The sequence below is a fragment of the Raphanus sativus genome, chromosome 5 (genome assembly GCF_000801105.2).
Source record: "Raphanus sativus cultivar WK10039 chromosome 5, ASM80110v3, whole genome shotgun sequence".
Classification (NCBI taxonomy): domain Eukaryota; kingdom Viridiplantae; phylum Streptophyta; class Magnoliopsida; order Brassicales; family Brassicaceae; genus Raphanus; species Raphanus sativus.
The window spans coordinates 24,949,130-24,973,892 of record NC_079515.1 but is presented as its reverse complement, the minus strand read 5'-3'; the positions used below and the strand labels follow the sequence as shown (position 1 = coordinate 24,973,892).

Genomic DNA, 24,763 nt, shown 5'->3' with positions numbered 1-24,763 from the left:
GGATTGCATTGACTTCTTACATTGGTTAGATAGCAAACTGCTGGAACCAAGATAACTAACAAGCTTTCGATTGGTAAATCCTTTTATGGCAGGTCAGTGATAACACATCATTCTATTATCACGAGGTAATTTTCTATGTTAGATCTAATTTTTACACTTTTTAATAACCAATATATATTTTTAAATCATTATTAATTAACTAATCATACATTAAATAGAAATATACAATTCAATTATACAAATTTCTTAATCTTTGTAAAAAATGTTAAAGTGACATTTATTTTGAAACGGAGAGAATATACAGTATGTCAAAACTTGAAATATCTAATAATAGAACAAAAAGAATATTTTATTTTACTAAAACACAAACTAATTAGTTACCATTAAACTGCATTATTGACTTTTGTGAAATAAAGAACTCTAGAGTATCGGTAACCACATGCGAAAACGGCCAATTTCTCCATAAACTTGTCAGTTAATTGCTTTTCATACACAAACGTTTAAAATCTTAGATCAAGTTTAAAAATATCACGAACTAATACGATTTAAAATTTAAATCTTACACATACTAGATTCGATCTCCGCGCTATGCGCGGATAAGTGTTGAAATTAATATTTTTTAATATCAAAAATTTATTTTAGAACTAAGAATTGTAAGTTTCAGTTAATATCTGTATTTTAATCATTATGGCATATACTTGAATTCTTTTATCAACACTATACTTAGGACAAGAGAAAAATACTCATTTACTAATTTAATGTTGTATCATATTACTATATGTTATTCTTCTTAACCTGAGAGTATTTTTATTTTCTCTAAAATTGTAAACAAAATATTATTGTAAATGTGTACGTGATACTAATTTTTCTTATCTAAAATTCTAAAAAGAAATAATAAAGTAACATTTTTGTAATAATAATTTTTCTTTTTCTATATCACTTTTAAGTCCTAAGTAAAAGATATTTGTATCATATTTTTAACACATTTTTAGTTGTATGTAATAATAATTTTTATTTTCCAATCCTAAAAAGAATCTGTAAAATAATATTTTTTCTAATAGTAATTTTCTTTTTTCTAAATTTATTTAAAATACTAAAGAAAATAGATTTACATAATAAGATTTTGAACACATGTTACAATCTTAAATTCTTATTGACACATGTTTCGATCATATTAATTAACAAAAACAATGCTTTATACAATGAGATCCTAAAATACATCTTAACATAATATTTTCTAATAATATTTTTTTTTCTTTTTCAGTATCACTTTTAAGTCCTACAGAAAATAGATTTGTATCATATTTTTTTAACAGATGTCATAGTCTTATGTAATAACATTTTTTCTTTTTCCTAAAAAGAAACTGTAAAAGAATATTTTTGTAGTAATAATTTTCCCTTTTCTAAATCTCTTTAAAATCATAAACAAAATAGATTTATAAGATAAGATTTTTGTAATAATAATATTTTTTCTTTCTTATCACTTTTAAATCCTAAATAAAATAGTTTTGTATCATAATAATAATTTTTCTTTTCCAATCTTAAAAAGAAACTGTAAAAGAATATTTTTTTGTAATAATAATTTTCTTTTTTCTAAATTTCTTTAAAATCCTAAACAAAATAGATTTATATAATAAGATTTTTGAGACATGTTACAATCTTAATTTTTTATTGACACATGTCGCGATCATGTTAATTAGCAACTTTGAAAAATTAAGTTTTATATAATAATATTTTCAAATCTTAAATAAAAGAGATTTGCATCATATTTTTAACATACGTCATAGTCTTATGTAATAATATTTTTTCTTTCCCAATCTTTAAAAAAAAACTTTAAATGATTTTTTTTGTTATAGTAATTTTCCTTTTTCTAAATTTATTTAAAATCCAAAAATAGTTTTATATAATAAATTTTTGACACATATTACAATCTTAATTTTGTATTGACGCATATCGTGATCAAATTAAGTAACAACTTCGACGAACAAAACTTTATACAATAAGATATGTTGTTTTGCATCTTGTATTTATTTTGTATAAATATTTTTAATTGTACTTTAGGAATTAAACAATTATTTTATTTTTATTTGCTTCTTTCAATAAAACTAAAAGGTGACTTTTTACACCATATACCACATTTATTTTGATATTATAAAATAGGTATAATGAAACCAAATTTATTTTATAAAATATAGCATATAATTTTACTTTAATTAACATTAATTTTATAATAAGATTATAATGGTAATCACGAAATTAGTAATGTATTATTTAAAAAGAAAATATTTAAACTTTTTGCTAAAATTTTGTGTTCTTGATTGAAATTCTCTATAAACCAATCAATGTCTTATAAAGAGAACTCTTTATCATATCAACCAAAGCATCACTTGATATCAATTGATAAGATTACAACAGTTTGAATGGCAACAAATTTTCATAGACAAATCTAAAATTAATGGGAAGGAGAAAACAAAGCTTTCTGATCTATGAGTCACCATATTTGGTGAAAATAGCCATTAACTTGTCCACAAACACCTTGTCATCATGCTTACACACATACTTTTTCAAAAACATATAATCAGTACACGCCAAGATAGAAGATACTGAAAAGTTCAATCCCAAGCAATCCTTTGGACATTAAAGCTTTGATTACTTCACACCTCGGAACAATCCTCTTCTCCATGCTACATCCAAACACATGAGGAAACAAACTCAAATACTTTAACGGCCACTTCATCTTCCCCAGCAGAAACTCATTCTTCTCTTCACCGTCTCTGTTGATAACCCAATGCACTGAGGAAAGCGCTTGACCATCTCCGCTAACTCAACTCTGCTGAATCCCAGACCTAGAAACGTATCAATAGAGTTTGATATGTTCTTCTCAGAGAACTTCAGAAAGGATGCTTCTTGAAGATCTTCCACACATCTCCCTCACCAAAGACTAACCTTTTGTAGACACTCACCTTCTCTTCTATCGTTTTATCACTCAGTTCATAAACAGTATGCAAGCTTTGACGAACTTTGGAGTTGTGGGATCAAAACCCATCTCAAGAACCTTCTTGAGAGACACTTCAAACCTTTCTTTACCACAGACATGTGCTAACCTAGAGATGAGCAAAGGGAACAACAACCTCTGAGGCACACCAATATCTCTCAAAACCAAAACGTTTCTGATCTTATTCTCATGTTTACTACTCTGTGGCAAAGAAAGACACAACCTTTCGAACTTAGAACTCTTGTCCGCTTCGATAATCTCTCTGACGAAATCATAGTATCTTCAGTGAGCTTAGAGGTTGAAAGATCTTGGGGACTTTGGAAAGAACCTCAGTGAGCTCAGAGGTTGAAGCTCTTCTGTTCTGTAGTAACTTAAACTTATGAGCTCCTCTGTTCTGTAGCTCCTCTGTTCTGTTCAGATATGAGCTCTTTGATCGGCAATTCTCCTTCTTTGTTGCAGGAACTGGCGAGTGTGCAGTCCCTTCCGAACCGTCCATCCACCTTATTCACCAATGGCATCAGTTGAACCTCCTAGACCAACACTTCATGCCATGTTAACATCTGAGCTCATTTCCTGCGTAAAAACACAAACACCACAAACGATCAATACAATTTTCTCATTACGTTTGAGATAGTTTAACTCTCTAAACCAAGAACCTTACATCTTCGTTATATCCCTCTATATAAGTCATTGCTCGGTAGGCTTCTGAAGCCCTCCTTGGAAAGTAATGACCTTATTTTCATCTTAAAAATCTGCAATAACTTGAAACCCAGAATCTCATAACAGGATTGAATCAATGCAATAACAGCAGATACACATAACTTATATAGAAGCTATTTTACCTTAAATCAAAGCCTCCTTGGATCTTCTCAAGTGTAACCTGCACACAACAATAAAGATCTATTTCTTCTTACTAATGCTTTAAAAGAAAAATGGAAGAGAGATTACATTCAAGACAGCACCAGAGTTGAAACACTTGAAGGAAGGGAGACAGTTAATGGCTCTGTTTAAGAAATCTGCAAAATCAATGGAAGTTTTTTTCTAGAGAAGCCAATATCGAAGAACCCTAAAACAAATTTTGGAGGAAAAAAACCTCGTTGCAGCAGCCTTCCCCATAGATTTTGCAGATTTGAAAGTGATTTTCTAAGGCACTTATATGGTTTTCAATGTTTTGGTGTGGGGAAGAAAATGTGAATATGGGTATAAATAAGTGAAAAGCTGAGGGATTCTCAATGGTTTCTTGGTCTCGATTGTAGCAATAAATAAGGGGTTTTATGAGCCTGTTACAGATGAGAATCAGAGAAGTTAGAAAAACAGAAGGTGAAGACGATGAGACACGCTAGGGTCTCGACAAAGCTGGGTTAAGGGGCTCGCCGAAACCACCATATGTCGAAGCCCACAAAACGAAATGCGGTTGAAGCCCACCAGAAGAAAGGAAGGATCGACGTGGACGAATGCTGTTTTCTGATTGGACTGAATTAAATAGGTGACGTGGACATGCTTTCCATTGATCTTATTAGCCTTTTAGTATAGTATTGATACTATTGAACTGTGGTTATGATATCGGTTTATTTTGATATGTGTGCTGATGTGGCTACCATGTAGTAAATTGAAATAGTTCAGTTTAGAACTAAACCAGTTTTATTTACTTTGAATCGGTTATATAGAAATTAGGGGTGGGCACTTCGGTTATTTTGTCGGTTCGGTTCGGTTTGATTAGTTCGGTTCTAGAATTTTTCCAGTTGAAATAAACCATAGTTAGTTCGGTTTGGATTGATTTTGGTTCGGTTTATTCGGTTTGGTTTGCATTTCGATTCGATTTAGTCAAATTTTTATAAATTTAATTGTAAAATCATGTTGTAATACATAAATGTATGGGATTTTTTTTTTTTTTGAAAAAGGCTTTACATAAATGTATGGTTGTGATGAAATAATAGGGTTGGTCATAATAAAAAAATTAAAGTCACAAATATAGTTTATAACTTTATAAGAACTTAATAAAACCAAAATTATCTAGATAAGAGAAAAAAACAACATCGTTGTCTTCCTGCAATGAATCATCTTCCTTGTGATATCATCAAAAAAACCTGCAACAAATTAATAATTAGTATACAAGTATAAACTATACGAGTATTTACTTATATTTTTACTATAACTCTATACCTATGATTCCATTATTGTTCCTTTCTCTAACTAAAATTGAAAACCGAACACGTCTTTGAGAGAATTACAATAATAGCTACACAAAAGCATGAAACCATATAAATGTTATTATATTTAAGAAAGATTATTACCTGTATAACTATAAATCTCACCTGAAGTTTTTAGAATTGACACCACCTAAAAGAAAAATATGCAAGAGAGTAGGAAAAACAGCAAAGAAACGCCGTAGAAGTTTTAGTAGGAGAGTAGGAGACACAGAAAAACCTTGGTTTAGGTTTTAGTTTTAGCCTTTAACTTTAGGGTTTAGCTAGCCATAATGAAAAATATTCAGAATTTTCCATTTTCCTTATAAAAATATACGCTATTAGAAAAAAAAAAATTATGTGGGCTTAATCTTAAGATTTTAATAACTTGATATTAGTATATTACTAATATTTTTAATTTAAACAATTATAAAAATATTTCGGTTTATCGGTTTGGTTCGGTTTTAAACCGAACCGAACTGAACCGTTCGGGTTGGGAAAATCTTCAACCGAAAGAATGGATAGTGACTTTGGTTTGGTTCGAATCGGTTTCGGTTCGGTCGGTTCGGTTCAACTCGGTTCGGTTCGGTTTTTTTGCCCACCCCTAATAGAAATGACGTCCTTTTGGTGTTTAACCTACAATAATTATTTCGCTCTAATTGGTTAGCATTAAACAATTACTGTAAACCGGGCCCTTGTGAAATAAAGCTCTAAAGTTTCGGCAACCACCATACTGAATCTTCCATTCAAATATTTAAGGGACAGAATCGCGTAACGCCACGTGCTTACACAACCAACGCTCGTTATCGTAACCTAACTTTTGCTACCTACCTCCTCTGCTTATAAACCCACCCAACAAATTTTTTTTTTTTGCATATTATTATCATCATTCATCAAACCTCATCATTATCAAAATATTCAAACCTAATCCCAACTCAAACCATGTCTTCTTCCGACTGTCCGTCACCGTTACCCACCGCCCCGAAACTTCAAGTTGATTCCGTTACTTTTCCACCGTCCGTCATCTCACCGGCTTCCTCCAACCCTCTCTTCCTCGGTGGCGCAGGTTCGAAAACACTTTAAAACACTTTCCTCCTTCGTTTTTGATACTTATTTGTTTTATCGCTAACGTACGCAGGTGTGCGAGGTTTGGAAATTCAAGGAAAGTTTGTGATCTTCACCGTCATCGGAGTTTACCTAGATCCTGTCTCTGTACCGTCACTCTCCGTTAAGTGGGAAGGTAAAACGACAGAGGAACTAACGGAATCCGTCCCTTTCTTCCGTGAAATCGTCACAGGTGCTTCCTGACGCCGCTTACTTTACTGACACGTCATTCCAAAGTGTTCAAAGTCAAAAGGGTTCCTACTTTGTCATTAATTAAGTTAACCTTTTTTCTTTCTTTTTAACTCTTAACTAGGTTCGTTTGAGAAATTCATTAAAGTGACGATGAAGCTGCCGTTAACGGGACAGCAATATTCAGAGAAAGTAACGGAGAACTGTGTGGCGATATGGAAATCGTTAGGGATTTACACAGACTCTGAAGCTAAAGCAGTGGAGAGGTTCTTGGATGTCTTCAAGGACGAAACGTTCCCTCCTGGTGCTTCCATCCTCTTCGCTCTCTCCCCTGAAGGCTCTCTTACGGTACTCGATGCCTTCATAACTTTTTATAACGTTGACTTGCGTTTGGGTTTTCGTGTCATGCTATGAAGCTTATGTTTCCAAATAGAATCATAAGTTTTGAGCACAAAATGCAAATGTCAAAAGGAAAGTGGAATGTTCGATTCCCTGCTTTATAAGGACAGCATTAATTAGTTAGATTGATTTTCAAGCAAAAACCAATGGACAGAGATCTATGGTCTAACTTTTGCTATATCAGTTATGAATTGAGTAGGATAGCATGCATGGATGGAGTTTGATACCATATAAAATTAGATATGCTTCCAACATAAGATCAACTGGTGATACCCGAACCGTCTCATCATTTTTATATAATATTTATACAATCTCTTTCAATTTTGATATGAGATTTAAATATTTTTCAGAATGTGAAAATTATTAAGAAATTTGTTTGTTTACATATAAATGCTAATGTAGAAATGGCGTTTGAAACATGCAAGTAAGTGTGTTTATTGTTTAATTTGTTTAGATATAAACGCAATCGTAGTACATACGTGATAGATTTGACAAGTTTTATGACATGTCTTTGGTGTGAGCTAAAATGTTTGCAGGTTGCGTTTTCGAAAGATGATAGCATTCCTGAAACGGGAAAAGCGGTGATCGAAAATAAGTTGTTGGCAGAGGCAGTTCTTGAATCGATCATTGGAAAGAACGGTGTGTCTCCTGGGGCTAGGTTGAGTGTTGCCGAGAGATTGGCTCAGCTGATGAAGGAGAATAAGGTCGAAGAAGATGCAACAAAGACTGATCAAGAGGAAGCTAACGATCTCTCCCTGGCCAAAGAAAACTGATCCTGTGGGAGATTTTTATGTTTCTATGCTTAATAACATTGTGTTTAGTTCCCATCGCATGTTTTAACTCTGCTTATTTTCGTAACAATTATTAGATAATCATATGAAGTTGATTCAAAATTATTAAAATACCAAACGAATCAGAAATATATTATCAGCTGATCTTGCTTCTAGGGAATAGAGATGATGCCGAGAAAAATCGGTTTTATGAGCCGGTTTTGGGTCCAAGCTGAAATTGAACCAAAATCCGGAATACATGTCAAAGGCTAAAACCTAAACGAATACTGGACAGAACCAAATATGTTTTAACTGGGTCGACATATGCACCTTTTAGGCCTATTATTATATCTGAGACACAGAAGCCAAGACCTTATAGAAGCCTTGTCCAATTATTATTTTACATCTAAAACTTTGAAATTATATATATATATTTTTTTTTAGCTTAACTTTGAAATTATTTTTGATTGTGTTAAGGTTACTTTCCACTTATATTTATTAAGTTTCTTGTAAAAGAATTATTAAAAATATCAAAATAAATTAGTCTTAAGAACTTTAATTTTAAAAATATTGATTAAGTAGTATATTTTAAAAAAAACTGTTTCTAGAACTTTCTTCTTATAGAGATCATGATTTTGTAGGTAACTAAAGTCTATTTTGAACTGTAATTTACAAAATACAGTTTTGAAATAATCAAATAAATTTTTTAATATACTGATCAGAATTAAGAGAGTTCTCAGTTTTAAAATATAAATATTACTCTTTCTGTTTCATAAAATATGATTATAAAATATGATTTTGATACTTTGTTGTTATCCAAAAATTTGAAAATGTTATTTTATAATTTTAATACAGTATCTTTTATTTTAAGTTTTAATATTTATTATAAATATATTTATTTTATAAATAATTTAATTTTTCTCAAATATTATTGATTAAATGTATAAAATTAATCATGTTAAATTGATAGTGTTTGTAAAATGGATGGAATATAACTTTACATGCGTATCAGGTATTAATATGTATGTTTTATGAGGGTCACGAGTTTATCATGTTCAGGCTTGACTTTATTTAAACTATAGTTGATAAAGTAAATTGGAAATGGTACGTCAAATTTAAATGCTCACGACGACTAAGAGCTTTCTCTTCCAACCAAACGTTATCAATAATAGTATGTAGTACCCACATTCAGACAGTGTAACATTTTTGATACTTTGACCAAAAATTTTAAAAATATAATCCTTGCTTTCGTACCTTTGACACTAATAACAAATAAAGTTATCTGAAAATTTTAACATAAATAGCATAAATTAAAATGTATTTATCTTATTACTAATTATACATATTTAATCAAATAATATTTGAAAAATAAAATTATTTATAAAATTAATACAATTTACAATTATAGCATATTAAAAATAATTATAAATTGCATTGAAATTCTAAAATAATATTTTTGTATAACACGAAAATATCAAAATAACGCGTTTCATCAAACAAAAAAAATATATTTATATTATTGTTTAATAGTATATATATTTATAAATAAAATACATAAAAATTATAAACCAATTCAACTCTATTAATAATTGGTGAAGATAACTTCATGAATTAAATTCCATAGCAATATTAGTCAATATCATAAACATTATAGTCAATGATAATTCTATTAAAATTATTTTTAATACTAAATTTCACATTTCAAAATAATTATTATTAACAATACAGTTAATCAATATATTTATTAATAAAAGTTCATAAATAATTAAAAAAATCTTACAGAAATTATTATTATAAAAACAGAAATATCTATTTATATATGCAAACAAAAATTCTTAATATGAAAAATTAAATAAAACTATACATCTTATTTTTGATCAACAAAAATATGTCTTTTTAAACTTTATGCTCTAATCAATCGGTTATATAGTTTATCCTCTGGCTTACTATTAGCTCATTATTTTGATGATCAATTATTTTCTATTGAGCATTAAATCATATAAATTATAGTTTTCTAACATGAGAAACATAACATAGATTTAGTAAGTATTGTCTGTCACAAAATTTACGATTTACATGAATGAGACATTTTATCAAATTAAGTATTTGGTCGTTCAGTCTATATAAAAGCATCTCTAACCCATTGCTATTTTCACTTCTATAATAGCATTTAGAGGTGAAATTACTCCAACTCATCTATATTTTCTCCTCTATAATGGAAGTCTCTATTTTTTCCTCTATTTATAAAAGAAGAAATAGCATTCTTCTATTTTTTACTCTATAAAATAGAAATTGCTATGTTAGAGAAATACATTGGAGCATATCTCAACTCTATTGTAGAGTTCTTTTAAAGGTGAAAATAGCAAAACACATTGTAGATGCTCTAAGTGTTTTTTTAATGCCTAGCTCCTATACAGTGCCGTGCAAGAACTTTTGGGTTCAAGGAGAATTTTTTAAATGAAATTTTATAATATGTAATAGAAAATATGATAAAAGCTATTTTTAATTTGTAACTTAAAAGTGAAGGTTAAAATTATAATTAGAAAACTGGTATTTAGAGAAAACTAAAATAATATTTCTTATGTTTCATAATATATGTCATTTTTAGTTTTTTGTTTCAAAATAAATGTTATTTTACAATTTCAATGTAATTTTGTACATTAAATATAAATTTTACCCTTCTAAATAACTAATAATTTTTATTTAAATAATTCTTATTTAATCAAACATACATTGAATAAATATATATTAATCAATTATACAAATTTTTTAATCTCTGTAAAAAGTGCCAAAGTGAAACTTAATTTGAAACAGAGTGAATAATTTGGTATCTTAGAAAAATAAAAATAATCATCTGAATGCAAATAATAAAATAATAAAAATAAAAGTGCTAATAACAAAGTATTGAATAAAAATAATGGTAGATAAAATATACAATTGTAAAAAAATTGTCATTTACAAAATGAATATTAAAACGTATTATTTACATTTTTCTATGAACTTTTTATCAAACTATCATAATGTATAAATAAAAATACAAATAAATAACTTACTGTAAGGAAAAAAATGGATTACAGGAAGCAACAAAAGCAAAACGAAAATCAGAATTCAGAAGTGTGATGAGCTGGACTGTGACAACTCTTAATATTTTTTTTTATCATTTTAGTGAACACATATTGAAATTGATTAGAATAAAAGAATTCATCGATAACAAGTCAAATCCTCAGTCAGGTGAAAATCTACATAAAACTATACTTTAGCTCTATAGAATAATTTTGTGAAATTAGAAATTCTCAAAGTTGCATATTTCTTGGAGGAATTAAGGCATAAGCCTCTTTCAATCCATGATAAACAGGACTCTGCTCCTATCGGAACATCAACTCTACATTCAAGATGATTTTATGAGAGAGATTATTTTAAATTTTTAGTGGCGAGCGGGGTTAAACTAGCAACGTATATAGTATAGAGAATACATTATAAAAGATACTTATATTAGGATCATTTACATAAACTTATGAAAATTATTGAAGGAAAACCAAACTACTGTCTTTTCCAAAAAAAAAAAAGAGAAAACCGAACTACTGGAACTACTCGCATGTGTATATCTAACTGTATTGGCCCCACGTTCACAAATACCCGATTATGTCTCCTAATTAGTACAATAATAGTACTGATGGATGCATCAACTATCACCTCAAGCTGTTTGACGTCGTCCTCAGCATCATTCAATGTGGATATACATGCGTTCAGGAAGGTATTTTCTTAAAACCGTCATTTATAAAGTTTTTTTTTTGTAAATAAACCATAGGAAGAATTATATAATTAGAAAAAGGACTTTCTGAACTCATACGACCGATGCGTGGATATACATGCGTTTCTTTATTTTCTTTTATGCTTTACTTCTAGCTCGGATTGTGATTTTGATTCCATTTTATGAAGAGATGTCTTTTCCAAATCGTTTGAAACTTCCGGATATGATAGAGATTCTTAAGATGAAAATATCGGATATGCTGATTGACGAATTTTGTCTTTGAATTTTTCTTTCAATCTATTTTGTTTAGGTGATTGTTCATATCTCCAAAAATACTTCTGTGGTGTTCTCTGTTTCAGGGTTTGTTTTAGTGGAATGGGTTCGATGTAGATTCCGTCTAAGCCGTATTTTTGCCATTTGTGGCTTGAGTTCGATGTTCTACAGTTTGGGTGGGCTTCGCTCCTTGTTTGTTGATCAGATCTCATGCAGATTTGTGTCTGTTGTGGCTTCATATCTTGGCGTTCAACAGTCGTTTTTGATTCAGCCGTTTCAGAAGTGAAACATAATCTATGAGTGATTCTTACTTAGGCTGTGTTTGGTATCAACTTTTGGCTTTAGACTTTTAAAGTTGTCGAAACTTTAACGACTGTTACTTAAAAAAATAAAAGTCATGTTTTCTAGGCTTTAGGAGAACACCGTAGATTAATACTCCTTCCGTTCCACAATATAAGATATTTTGTAAATTTGTTTATGTTTCAAAATATAAGATGTTTTGATATTTTCAAAGTACTTTAACTTTATTAAAAACTAGATTTTGACCCGCACGCCCGTGCGGGTGTTTATTTCAAAAATATACTGCTATTTATTTTTCATGTCAATATCAAAGTTGGATAAAAAATCAAATCTGAAGAACTGAACAGATCACGATCCGAAAAAGTAATACCAAACCCGAATCAAAATTGATTAAATATCCAAATTATTTAAAATTTTGATATTTAGACAACCGAAACCATAATCGATTCGAACCGAAGTATTTCGGATATCAAAATGTATCCGAAAAAGATTTATATACTTATATACATATTAATTATTTTTAGTTTTATTGTATATAAAAACATCTAGAATATATATGATACTTTTAGGTTGGTTTAAATACTTGAAAATATATAAAATAGTTAAATATAAATATCTAACATAGTGAAAGTATACTCAAAACACCAAAAATGTTTAAAATAATTATTGATTTTTGATCCAGAATTTAAACCAAACCAGCTTATATGTCAAGTTTAGATATTATGACATATGTTATTCAGATTTATATACAATATATTATTTTGTTTATAGATTTTAAGAAATTCAAAACCCAAACAGATCCGAAACGAAGCAGAATGGATACCTGAACGCCCAGCCCTAGTCACTATTATGTATCATATATATGTCATCATATAATTAATTGTATTGCTCCATCATATAAATAATCATAATATTAATAGTATTTTATATGTAACATCTTATAAATAATCACATATATTATATTCTTAAAGTTTAGTGTGAAATATAAAAACGATAATTTAAGTTGATATATGAAATTAATCTTTTTATTGTATTTTTCTTATATATATATATTGAAAACATTTTTTAATAATGTTTATTGGAAAATATTTTAATACAATTTTTTTTTGAATATATGCATATTTTAAATCAATTTTTGATATAAATCAACTTTAAATTATTATTTTGATTGGAAATATGTATATAAATTTAAATTTTATTTTATGATTATTTTAGACAAAACAATGTTTTAAGGTAATTAGATTAGTCCATTTTGTATATTTTAAAACTGGTATATTTTTATCCATGTTTCAAAATTTTAATTTTTTGCATTAGTTTTTTATGAATTATTATTAATTTTATGATATTTTTTTTGAAAATTGAACTCTTGAAATTTTTATATTTGACTAAACTAAATAAGGTAATAATATTGTTTTAATTTTTTTTTATATTATATTATTATTTATATTTCAGAAATATAGAAAGAAAATTGTTTAATTTGTTGTAAAAACAATGGGTAAATTTTTAAATAAAAAGAAGTATTAAATATGTTATTCATGTTTCCAAACAATTCTTATTTATTATTAATTTATTAAAAATACAATGGTTAAATGTGTAAGTAAAAAAAAAAAAAAGTAAAAGAAATATACATATCTACTATCTATGTTTCCAAATATATCTCATTTATTCTACTATCAATGTTTCCAAACATATCTCATTTATTCTAATATCTTTAATAATATAGATAAGTAGGAAATGAATATTCCATGCATTAGTTAAGTAAAAATTTACAGTATTTGAAAGGTTGATATCTTTAGGAGGTGTTATGGAAAGATTAATATCATATTAGTTAATGTTAAAAGCTTAAAATTAGGGAGTTGTTATAGAAAATCATTGACCTTAATATAATTCGTGACTTTATAGATTTAGAATGTTCTAGAAACAAACAAAAAAGATCGCACGCTACGAAATTTAGAATTGGATTTTAAATATAAGACGGTTTGATATGGTGGTATTTTACAGAAAACCATGATAAAATACCATCACTGTCACTAAAGCATGAAATATATTTCACAATTGATTTAGTTGTAGTTATGAAAACAACATTTAAATGAATAAAATTTCCTTGATAGACTGATAGTGATGATCTTCAAAAATGTGATCGGTTTGTTATGTCACATTTGTCGTTTTATTCAATCAATTTAAGATGGTCTAGAGATGTTGTTAAATGAGAAAAAGCCCAATGGTTTTGTGTCCGTCTAATTTAAAACACAATAGTCTGGTTCAGTTTAATTAAAAAACAAAATTCTGTGTTTAATACCAATGGCATGAGAAAGTAATTATTGTGGAAAAGTTAGGGTTAAATACAAATGTACTTCTCCTTTAATAGTTTAGATTGGTTAATCAATAGTAGTTTACTACATTATTTATGATTGAATTATTTATATTTAATTTATACTATTTAATGATATTATATTCTAAAAATTATAAGTTTCTTAATTATTGTGCATTCAAGTAAAACATATTATATTATAGAACAGAAAGAGTAAACAAAAGCAGTTAAAACTGGCTATGAGTGTTTTTAGGAAGCTTTAAAGACTTTTAAACTAGTAAAGCCTGATTGGGTATAATTTGGATTTGAAGACTCTAGAAATCTTGTAAAGCCTTCCTTGTTTTTTAGGAGGAAGTGATTTTATGTTAGTTTGGCTGAGGGCATTCCCGTCAAGCAGATTATAGGTTCTATATCCTTTTGATGTCTTTGTTCTCTTTTGAGTGTCACTAGTAGTTTCAGAACCTAGTTATTTAGCTTAAGTTCGATTGTATTTGTTCTGCTTGTATCATGTTTGGATTCTGCTGCCACTGTGTGGATTTTTAGTTTCCAGAGACATCTTGTTGGTCTTGTATCAATATTATCTTATCTATAATATAACGAGGTGACAAAAAGAAAACATACGGAACTTTTTTAATTTTAATAGTGTCCCCATTAGTGTTTTTGATGAAAAAATATTTAAATTTTAGTTACTTAGTGAAAATTTAAAATTTAAATTTTAGTTAGTTAGTTATTCTCTAGTGAAAATATTTAATTTTTAAAGTTTTCAAACATATTAAAATTTTAATTATATATATAACTTTATGGGCTTATCTATTTTGATAATTAAAATAATGAAATTTAATAAACACAATTAATTTTTCAAAATATACACTTATTATTATATAATAATAATTTTTTCATAGAAAAAAATAAAAAATATATCTTTATAACTTTTTAACAAAAGTATCTTTTGAAATAGAAAATTATAAATTTCACTTTAAAACGTCTAAACCAAATGAATATTACCATGTTCAAGTTTGTTCCTTCTTTAAAATAACCATCGACATTCTGTCACAATTATTTTTATAAAATAAAGGGTCGACTTATCTAATTTTTTGTAAGTAAAAATTGTTGTTTTTGGTTTTAAGCTGTCTTTAGCTCAATTATCTTGTTAGCAGTATTCTATAATTCAGGTGCATTTAATTATCCATAATGGATTAATGATTTGTGTTAAGTATGTACTTTGTATTTAAAATTAACTAATTAAATTGATTATATTATTATTGTATGATTAACATCTTTTATGCTTTAGGCCATATAATTAATTAATGGGACGACACTGATAATATTAAACTTTTTATCTTCGTCTCTATGCTTTTAGGGTGGTCCGTTAGTGTTTTAGGTGTTATCCGTTAGTGTTTTAGGGGTTGAGTTTTTCTTTACTTTAGAAAAATAGGTTGTGAATTTTTTGTTTTGACTTTAATTTTTTTGTGCTGTAAAATTATTTTCAAAACGCTTAATAAAACTATAAAAAAATTGAATTTAAAAACCAACATATTTCATTTTCTAATTTTATTTGTTGTAGCTTTAACTTTTAGCATGATTACTTTATATAAATGCTTAAGAAAGAAAAATGATTGTACAAAGTAATTACAATCAACCCTTTTATACTAATTGATTTGTTTGTTTCCTATGTGGAATATAATTATACTAATTTTTATTTTAATTTTACATAATCTGTTTGTTAAAATAATTCTTGAAATTCTATACTACAATTATACATCTGTCGGATGAATGGTGAGACAGAATTGAGAAAAAGACTAAACACCATAATTTCGAAATGATATAATAAATCGGGTTGTTCGATCCAGTCAAATCAGTGTTTTAAAAAACGGTATAGACGGCTATTTAGACGGTGTTTAGGCGCTAGGCGTTACAACACCATCGAATAATCCCGAGTTAAACATCGGCCTGCCCGAAAAGAAAAAGCGCAAAACTTGTTGGAATCCCCAAAACCAACAACTACACCAAAACCCTAATAAACACACTTGGTTCATTTATTTCGCACCTTTTTGTTATGCCCTTTTGTTATTCTACGAAGGAGCACCGATCAAACCTTACCCGAAGAAGTGATGTCTACGAGATTTGTACCATCAGTCCAGTGAGCCACACAATTTTATCTACGATCTTCGTGGCCCAATCATTCTTCACCAACTCTTTTTTTAGTACAGAACTTCACATTAACTATAGCTCTGTACTTATTAAGCTTCTTTTAGAAATTTAGAGACAAAGCTTGGTGTTCAAAAAAAAAAAAAGGAGAGACAAAGCTTAAAACACACACACGTTAAAGACCCAAAATAGCTAAACACAAATTAATTACTAGCCTAACCAGCAGGTCCAGCACACATCAATATAACTTCATTGCCGCATGATGGATACAAATTTTTGTTTTCCTTTTCTTAATTTTCTTTTAAAGATACTATTACTAAAACTAAATACATCATTTGATAATTAACCTCCCTTGATTACGTTCGTTATCTTGGAATCACACGTAATCACGTATACACACCATTCGGTTACGGGATAGAAAATATGAAAAGATGATATACCGGGTAGATGTTCGCCATTGTCACAATTAAACTACGTCTAACTGTACAATATACTAAAACTCTTTGAAAATCACTTACAAAAAAGAAAACTCTTCGCTTGTGTTGCTGACAAGCCTGACATATAAGTATAAGTTTATGCAACAAAAATAAGAAGAACAAGTTTATGCATTTTCATTTATTTTTCTTCGCAAGAATGATTTTGTTTTCTACACGTTTTTATGGTTACTGTTGTGAACAAACGTGAATCAAAATTTGAAAAGAAAAAAAACAAAATGATTGAGTCAAATACTTATATAAGGTTTGTCTATTATTATGTGAATGAATAACTTTACAAATTTTTAGACTCAAATTTATAATTGGTCGAAAACTCAATTTTTATTTTATTTTATGAATACATACTTATCTCAGATGTCAATTTTGATATCAAATTTATTTTTCTTGGATTTTTACTGGTGAACTAAGAAGATGTTTAAAGGCGAAATGTTGGGGAGATATTAAAGTAGTTTCCCCTATTAAAATAATTTAAAATAATAAAAGAGTGTGTAAGAAATTAAGAAAAGTTCTTATTAACCAACTTTTTAGATATGGTGTGTAACAAATGTTTGCAAGCTGTTGGTTTAAATTTTTAAAAATAATTATGTTATTAAAATACTATTCCCTCCGTTCCACTTTAAGTGAAGTTTTAAGATTTTTATTTTATTTCATAATATGTGATGTTCTCATTATTCTAGGTAAAATTAAATGTCATTCAAATTTTGTGACCAATTACAAAATCATGTACTATTTTGTTATTGGTTAAACTTGTCTTATTTAATGTGATTTTTATATAACCAAGAGAAAATGCATAAAAATTTGTATTTTCTTAATAATTGTGTAAAAACCTTAAACATCACTTAAAATAGTACAGAAGGAGTAATTTTTTTATTTAAGAAACTTTGACCTCATCTTACCGATGAGATTGCCCTAAGATTTAAGACATTTCTAGATCTAATAGTGTAATAGTTACGAAAATGTATTCAGCTAAAAATCATGGTGAAAGTAAGTCATAGGCCGTGATATCTAATCTCATAGGGGTGGGCACTTTACCCGATACCCGAAGTGGCACCCGAACCCGACCCAAAAATCCCAAACTGAAATCCGAACCGAAGTAGCAAAATATCCGAACGGGTATTAAATTATGAGAGATCGGATATCCGAACCCGAACGGATAATACCCGAACCCGAATGGATATTCGAAGATAACCGAACTTATGTACCATTAACCATATATTCATAGTTTACTTCTCTAATTTTATTCAAAATATTTATATTAATTATATATATGGTTCAAAATTAGATAATATACATATAATTGCAAGAAAAGTGATTTTTTACTCACTTAAAATGCTTAAAATGTATGTCTAAATTTTTGTTTCATGCATTAACAAAAGTTACAGTTAAAATTTTAAAACAATAATCAAATTGGTATCTTTTATCTTTAAAATTTTATCTTCAAATCATTCAATGTATTAAAAATAAAATATCAGTTAAGTAAAAATTATATTTTTAAATAGAAAAAAACTTGAGAAATGAAGAAGCTAATTTTTTTAGCAAAATCTAAATATCCGAAAACCCGATCCAAAATAACTGAACCCGAATTAAAAATACCCGAACCCGACCCGAAGTATAGAAATACCCGAACGGGTTTTATACTCCTATACCGAAATACCCGAAAATCCGAAATACCCGATCCGAACCCGAACGGGTATCCGAACGCCCACCCCTAAATCTCATAACTATTACAAAGATGAGTAAGTTATAAATTTAGAAATTAAATATTCTGATTGTAACAATGATAAATTTAAGAACAGTCCAGCAAAGAAGCACAACAAGCAATTTGCTCAACGCCACGCCAAAATCCAATAATTCAAGGATAATTATGGTGGTATAGTGGCTTGTCGTTGATTTACTCGAGTTTGGCTCCTCTCTAGTTCGTCTTTTTCTTTTCTGGAAACTCTCGCTGTTCATATGATCACGTCACATTTGTAACTATATCTTTCTTGTACTGGTAATTTTCACCGAGCTCTAATGTCATTTTTACCCGTATATTTCTCGAACATGATCTCGTACGTGAACTTGTCGCCGCAATTATATACTGTAAGTTTCTGTTAATTATATTATATATGTTTAATTTGGAACAAGAAACTATGCAGGTTCTTACCAAAAAGAAAAAGAAACTATGCAGGTATCCAAGTTTGCAAAAAAAAAAACTATGCAGGTATCCAATTGTTTTAGGAATAGATTCCTTTTGATATGAATCAGGTTATTTGTATTTTTCGCAGATATCCAGTAAGATTTAAAATTTAATAGCTACTGATACGGTGTGATATATATACATTTCTGTTGTAGTGTACTCTTTAATCTGTTAATATTTTCTCTTCTCATTGGTTTTGTATTCGTACTTGATATAGTTTCTTACTAATTAATTAAAGAGACGTGTTTCTTCTTTCTCTTTTTCTTTAACAAGTGTTTCTTCTTTCCTTTATTTATTTTTTAATTTAAACAAAAATAATAAATAATTTTTCTATTCCTTTAAATAGGAGGAGAGTGAGAGTGCTGTCTGCGCCTCATACCAAAAACTGAACTACAGATATGTCTTTTGGCTCCCGGAAAGAAGATAACTGAAAGAAAAACAAGTAAGTTTACCATTCCATAAGTTAGTGAATCCGAGTTTTTTATAAATTATTCATGGTCTTTAAAATATTTATAATAGACTAAAAGATCAACCTTGTGACCTTTGTTTTAACAACTCAATCTTGGACCTCTTTATAGAAACTATCATATATAGTTTTCGTGAGTTCTTTCTTTATACAACTTTTTGCAAATTTATTAAAGCAATTATTTTATATTTTCTACAGAACACTGAATCCAGATCTCCTAATAAGCATGTTAATATATCTTCGTTTCCTTATAATAAATGTAAATCTGATTTTCTCAGGGGGGTTTCCACATGTACAGTGTGATACTTCACTGTTAGTTTCATCTCCAAGAAAACGCCGTTAACTTCCTCTGTAAAGATGCCACGTGTTTCTGCGGAATCCCAAGAAATCTCATTCGACGCCGGCAGCGAACCGACGCTCGGCGAGCTCCTGAAAGATTTCGACGGAGGTGACCGGAAGAAACACCCCGGCGACGATGTTCCAGCTCATCACGTACTTGATCTCACTTCCCCTGATACATCAAGACCCGTACCGTTTCTCTTGTCCTTCAACAACCTCAGCTACGACGTCGTACATCGCCGGCGCTTTGACTTCTCTCGAGGAAAGCCAGCTCCCGTGAAAACCCTACTCAACGATGTTTCCGGCGAGGCGTGCGACGGAGACATCGTAGCCGTTCTCGGAGCAAGCGGAGCCGGGAAGTCCACGTTGATCGACGCGCTAGCGGGACGCGTGAGTAGCTTGAGAGGCACGGTGACTTTAAACGGAGAGAAGATTCTGCAAACTCGTTTGCTAAAAGTGATATCAGCTTACGTCATGCAAGACGATCTTCTGTTCCCGATGCTCACCGTCAGAGAAACTCTAATGTTCGCTTCCGAGTTTCGTCTCCCGAGAAGCTTGTCCAAGTCCAAGAAAATGGAGCGTGTTCAAACCCTGATAGACCAGTTAGGGCTCAGAAACGCGGCTGATACGATAGTAGGAGACGAGGGACACCGTGGAGTCTCCGGTGGAGAGAGGCGGCGCGTGTCGATAGGGATCGATATCATCCACGATCCTATCCTCTTGTTCCTCGACGAACCTACTTCGGGGTTGGATTCCACCAACGCATTTAAGGTGGTGCAGGTAAGGCAGCCGAAAGAAACATTCGTTTTATCTTCGAAATTTTATATAGTTTTCATATTTTTTTATTAAAATTATTTTAAAAATGTCTTCGAAATTTTATATAGTTTTCATATTTTTTATTAAAATTAATTTTAAAATGTCTGATACTCCTCTAGATCTCATATCCGGTTCTGTTTTCAGGTTCTTAAACATATAGCTAGGAGTGGTAGTATCGTAATTATGTCGATACATCAACCTAGCGCTCGAGTCCTTGACTTGCTTGACCGTCTTATCATCTTATCTCGCGGCAAGAATGTTTTCAGCGGTTCTCCGACAAGTCTTCCTCTGTTCTTGTCTAGTTTCGGACATCCTGTCCCGGAGAAAGAGAATATAACCGAGTTCGCGCTTGACCTAGTCCGACAGCTCGAAGGGTCCACCGAAGGGACGAGAGAGTTAGTTGAGTTCAACGAAAAGTGGCAACAGAACCAACCTGCTCGAGCCACGCCAATGACCACACCTTACCAAGCCTTGTCTCTAAAAGAATCCATCACCGCAAGTGTTTCTAGAGGCAAACTAGTCTCCGGTTCAACCAGTTCCAATCCAATTTCCATGGACTCGGTATCTTCATACGCAAACCCGCCGCTGGTCGAGACCTTTATCTTAGCCAAACGGTACATGAAAAACTGGATCCGGACACCAGAGCTCATAGGGACACGGATCGCCACTGTCATGGTCACTGGTCTTCTCTTAGCTACTATATACTGGAGGCTTGACAACACTCCGAGAGGTGCGCAAGAGAGGATGGCTTTCTTCGCATTCGGCATGTCCACGATGTTCTACGTCTGTGCGGACAACGTCCCTGTTTTTCTCCAAGAACGGTTCATTTTCTTGAGAGAGACGACGCGCAACGCGTACAGAACATCTTCGTATGTAATCTCTCACTCTCTTGTGTCTCTGCCTCAGCTACTCGCTCTCTCCATCGCATTTGCTGCGACCACGTTCTGGACGGTTGGTTTGAGCGGTGGGTTAGAGAGCTTCCTCTATTACTGCCTCATAATCTACGCAGGCTTTTGGTCTGGATCCTCTTTTGTCACCTTCGTATCCGGTTTGGTTCCGAATGTCATGATAAGTTTCATGATCACTATTGCCTATCTTTCATACTCTCTACTCTTTGGTGGATTCTACATTAACCGGGATCGGATACCGGTTTACTGGATATGGTTTCATTACATTTCATTGTTGAAGTATCCTTACGAAGCTGTCCTAATCAACGAGTTTGATGACCCGTCTCGCTGTTTTGTTAGAGGAGTTCAAGTGTTTGATGGTACGCTTTTGGCGAAAGTGCCTGATGCGATGAAGGTTAAGCTCCTCGATACACTGAGTAACTCTTTAGGAACAGAGATAAATGAGTCCACGTGCTTGAGATCAGGGCCTGACTTACTTTTGCAGCAAGGTATTTCTCAGTTGAGCAAATGGGATTGCTTGTGGATTACGTTAGCTTGGGGTTTCTTCTTTAGGATCTTGTTTTACTTCTCCTTGCTGTTTGGAAGCAAGAATAAGAGGACGTGAAGATTGTCCACAAACACAAATCATATACTTCTGTTGGCATCAATGCATCTACCTACCTTTAATATACGTACATTTAAGCAAAGCTTGAAGTTCTTGTTGTTTGTTGCTGTTGTTGTTTTGTATTCAAGCTGTAACTTTCATAATCGTTTCATCTTTGTATTTTTTTCAGAATATTGTCAAACATACATTTCACTTTTTAAGTTTAGCTATCATAACTTTTGAAAAAGAAGTTTAGCTATCATAATTACTTGATAGTAGACGGTAAATTTTAAACATTTCAAGTTCGCAACACACAATTCAATTCTAATATTTAGTGGGCATCATATAGTGGTCTCATAATTATACATGGATTTTAATCTCTAATTTTCTAAGCGTTTTTTAATGTAGTAAAAATGGGTTTCAAAATGTATCTATCTTATTAAATCAGAAACATTACAACTTTTTCTAGGTGGATTTTAAAGATGGACCTTATATATTTAAATTAAATGTTTCATTATTTATATATAATACGTACCATAGTCTAACTTTGCATTTATGTATTTCCTTATATACAATTCCTCTTTTTGTCCATATTCCATATATGGTTTTCATATTTATTACATGTCGATTTAAATAAGATAGATATTAAGAATATTAAAAATATTAATCTTACTAGAATTACCCTATACAATTCATTTTAAATTGATCAGTATACTTTCATTGGCCATATTGATTTTATTAGTACGAATAACATTAGGTAGATAAGTCATAGACACATACATAAAGATTTGACTATTCTTTAACTACGTTGGGCCTAATCTACTTTCTAAAACAAATAACACATAGCTTTATATATTGTATAGAATATAGTAATATTGTATAGTATTATACTTATACAATAATACTAAAAACAAACCAAACTGAAATATAATATATATCGAAAATGTTTTGAACCATTACACACAAAATATATTAGACCTCATAGATAAAATTCACTTTCAAATTATGTAATAATTATTTTAAAAAATTAAACTTCGTAATGTACAAAAAAACATAAGTTTTATATCAAATTTTGTGTTACAATAAAAAGACACAACTCGCGCTTGCAAAGTGTTAATTTTACATACGAAAGACAGTTTTGGTAACAACAATTTTCCAGGAAAGAAAGAATGAAAAATAGTTACATCTTATTTTCTTTGTCTTTGCTTTATTTTCTTCTCAAAACATAAACATGTTTAAAATATTCGTAGGTTTCTTTTTTTTGAACCTACGAATATAGTAATCTTAATTAACACTAATTTTTCATTCCAAAACTGATGCAATATCAAAACTAACGACACAGAATTGTAATATTTTGACCCGCGCTATATTCAACCCGCGCTTGAATATACTAGATTTTGAAGAGTGTGTATTTTATTAGTCTCGGGTCTTGAATTGTCAGATCATATATTTTGGTTGAATTACCAAAATATATCGTAAATCACTAGCATATATTTTATTAGTCTCGGGTTTTAGTGATTTTTAATATGAATATTTTAAAAACATAAATTGAATTCTCAGATCTCCGGACTAACCGGTATAATCACAATCGGGTTGAATTTAAAAATACTGATTTAAATGCAAAAATATTTTAAATACACACTCTTTAAAAATAACCAAAATATTTGTTAAATTATTAGTGAAATTTTTCATCGTAAAATATTCCGCGCTTCAAAAGCGCGGGTCAAAATCTAGTGTTGATTACGTTAAGATTAATCACTATTCAGTAGGTACCAAAGCTTCAAATATATACAAATACAACCACCGAATCACCGAGTTAAAACTATATATTATTAGTCTTCACATGACGTTTCTTTTTGCAACTCCAGCACACAATATAATACTTATTTCGAAGGTTTAAAAACATTTAAACATAACCAAACAAAAAATCATAACTGTAAAATTAGTTCGGAGTCAAGATCTCCAGCACATACAAAACTTATTTCGAAATGATAAAACTTTTCCCATGCTACTCTCTAGATTGAGCAACAAATACTGATTTTTCATATACATACAATATATGAACCTATGAATATAGTAATCTTAATTAACACTAATTTTTCATCGTAAAATACTATACAATATTACTATATTCTATACAATATATGAAGCTATGTGTTATTTGTTTTAGAAAGTAGATTAAGCCCAACGTAGTTATAAGAATAGTCATATTTTTATGTATGTGTCTATGACTTATCTACCTAATGTTATTCGTACTAATAAAATTAATATGGCCAATAAAAATATACTGATCAATTTAAAATGAATTGTATAGGGTAATTATAGAACGATTAATATTTTTTAGTATTCTTAGTATATATCATATTTAAATCGACATGTAATAAATGTAAAAATCATATATGGAATATGGACAAAAAGAAGAATTAAATCAGAAACATTACAACTTTTTCTAGGTGGATTTTAAAGATGGACCTTATATATTTAAATTAAATGTTTCATTATTTATATATAATACGTACCATAGTCTAACTTTGCATTTATGTATTTCCTTA

At 29.9% G+C, this 24,763-nt stretch overlaps 2 protein-coding genes, 1 long non-coding RNA gene and 1 pseudogene across 5 annotated transcripts; 2 read left to right on the top strand and 2 right to left on the bottom strand.

The window, feature by feature from the left end:
• Positions 1 to 2,463: 2,463 nt before the first annotated feature.
• On the bottom strand, positions 2,464 to 3,404 carry LOC130494946 (uncharacterized; annotated as a pseudogene).
• Positions 3,405 to 3,429: 25 nt separating this feature from the next.
• On the bottom strand, positions 3,430 to 4,331 carry LOC130495152 (uncharacterized). Of its 3 annotated transcripts, XR_008934413.1 has the most exons (5): positions 4,089 to 4,331; positions 3,944 to 4,011; positions 3,838 to 3,875; positions 3,657 to 3,747; positions 3,430 to 3,568 (listed from the first exon to the last, which is right to left on the bottom strand). It is a non-coding gene; the product is annotated as an uncharacterized LOC130495152 (long non-coding RNA). The 3 variants fall into 3 exon arrangements; XR_008934412.1 differs by having other exon boundaries at positions 3,944 to 4,331; XR_008934411.1 differs by having other exon boundaries at positions 3,838 to 4,331.
• A 1,718-nt stretch (positions 4,332 to 6,049) lies between these two features.
• On the top strand, positions 6,050 to 7,757 carry LOC108862091 (chalcone--flavonone isomerase). Its single transcript, NM_001405309.1, is given in 4 exon segments — positions 6,050 to 6,247; positions 6,320 to 6,478; positions 6,599 to 6,822; positions 7,410 to 7,757. Coding segments are annotated over 4 exon segments (744 nt in total). The 5' UTR covers positions 6,050 to 6,123; the 3' UTR covers positions 7,647 to 7,757.
• Positions 7,758 to 19,445: 11,688 nt separating this feature from the next.
• Positions 19,446 to 22,432, top strand: LOC108862089 (ABC transporter G family member 18). Its single transcript, XM_018636119.2, has 3 exons — positions 19,446 to 19,541; positions 19,844 to 20,684; positions 20,865 to 22,432. Exons 2-3 carry the CDS (start codon positions 19,923 to 19,925, stop codon positions 22,230 to 22,232), a joined length of 2,130 nt encoding a protein of 709 aa, XP_018491621.1. The 5' UTR covers positions 19,446 to 19,541; positions 19,844 to 19,922; the 3' UTR covers positions 22,233 to 22,432.
• The last annotated feature ends 2,331 nt before the right edge of the window (positions 22,433 to 24,763 follow it).

What these genes read in the sequence shown, in the direction of transcription:
- LOC108862089 (XM_018636119.2), top strand. Translation starts at nt 19,923, where the DNA reads ATGCCACGTGTTTCTGCGGAATCCCAAGAAATCTCATTCGACGCCGGC. An exon ending in ACGCATTTAAGGTGGTGCAG is followed by an intron (nt 20,685 to 20,864) that starts GTAAGGCAGCCG and finishes TTCTGTTTTCAG; the next exon opens with GTTCTTAAACATATAGCTAG.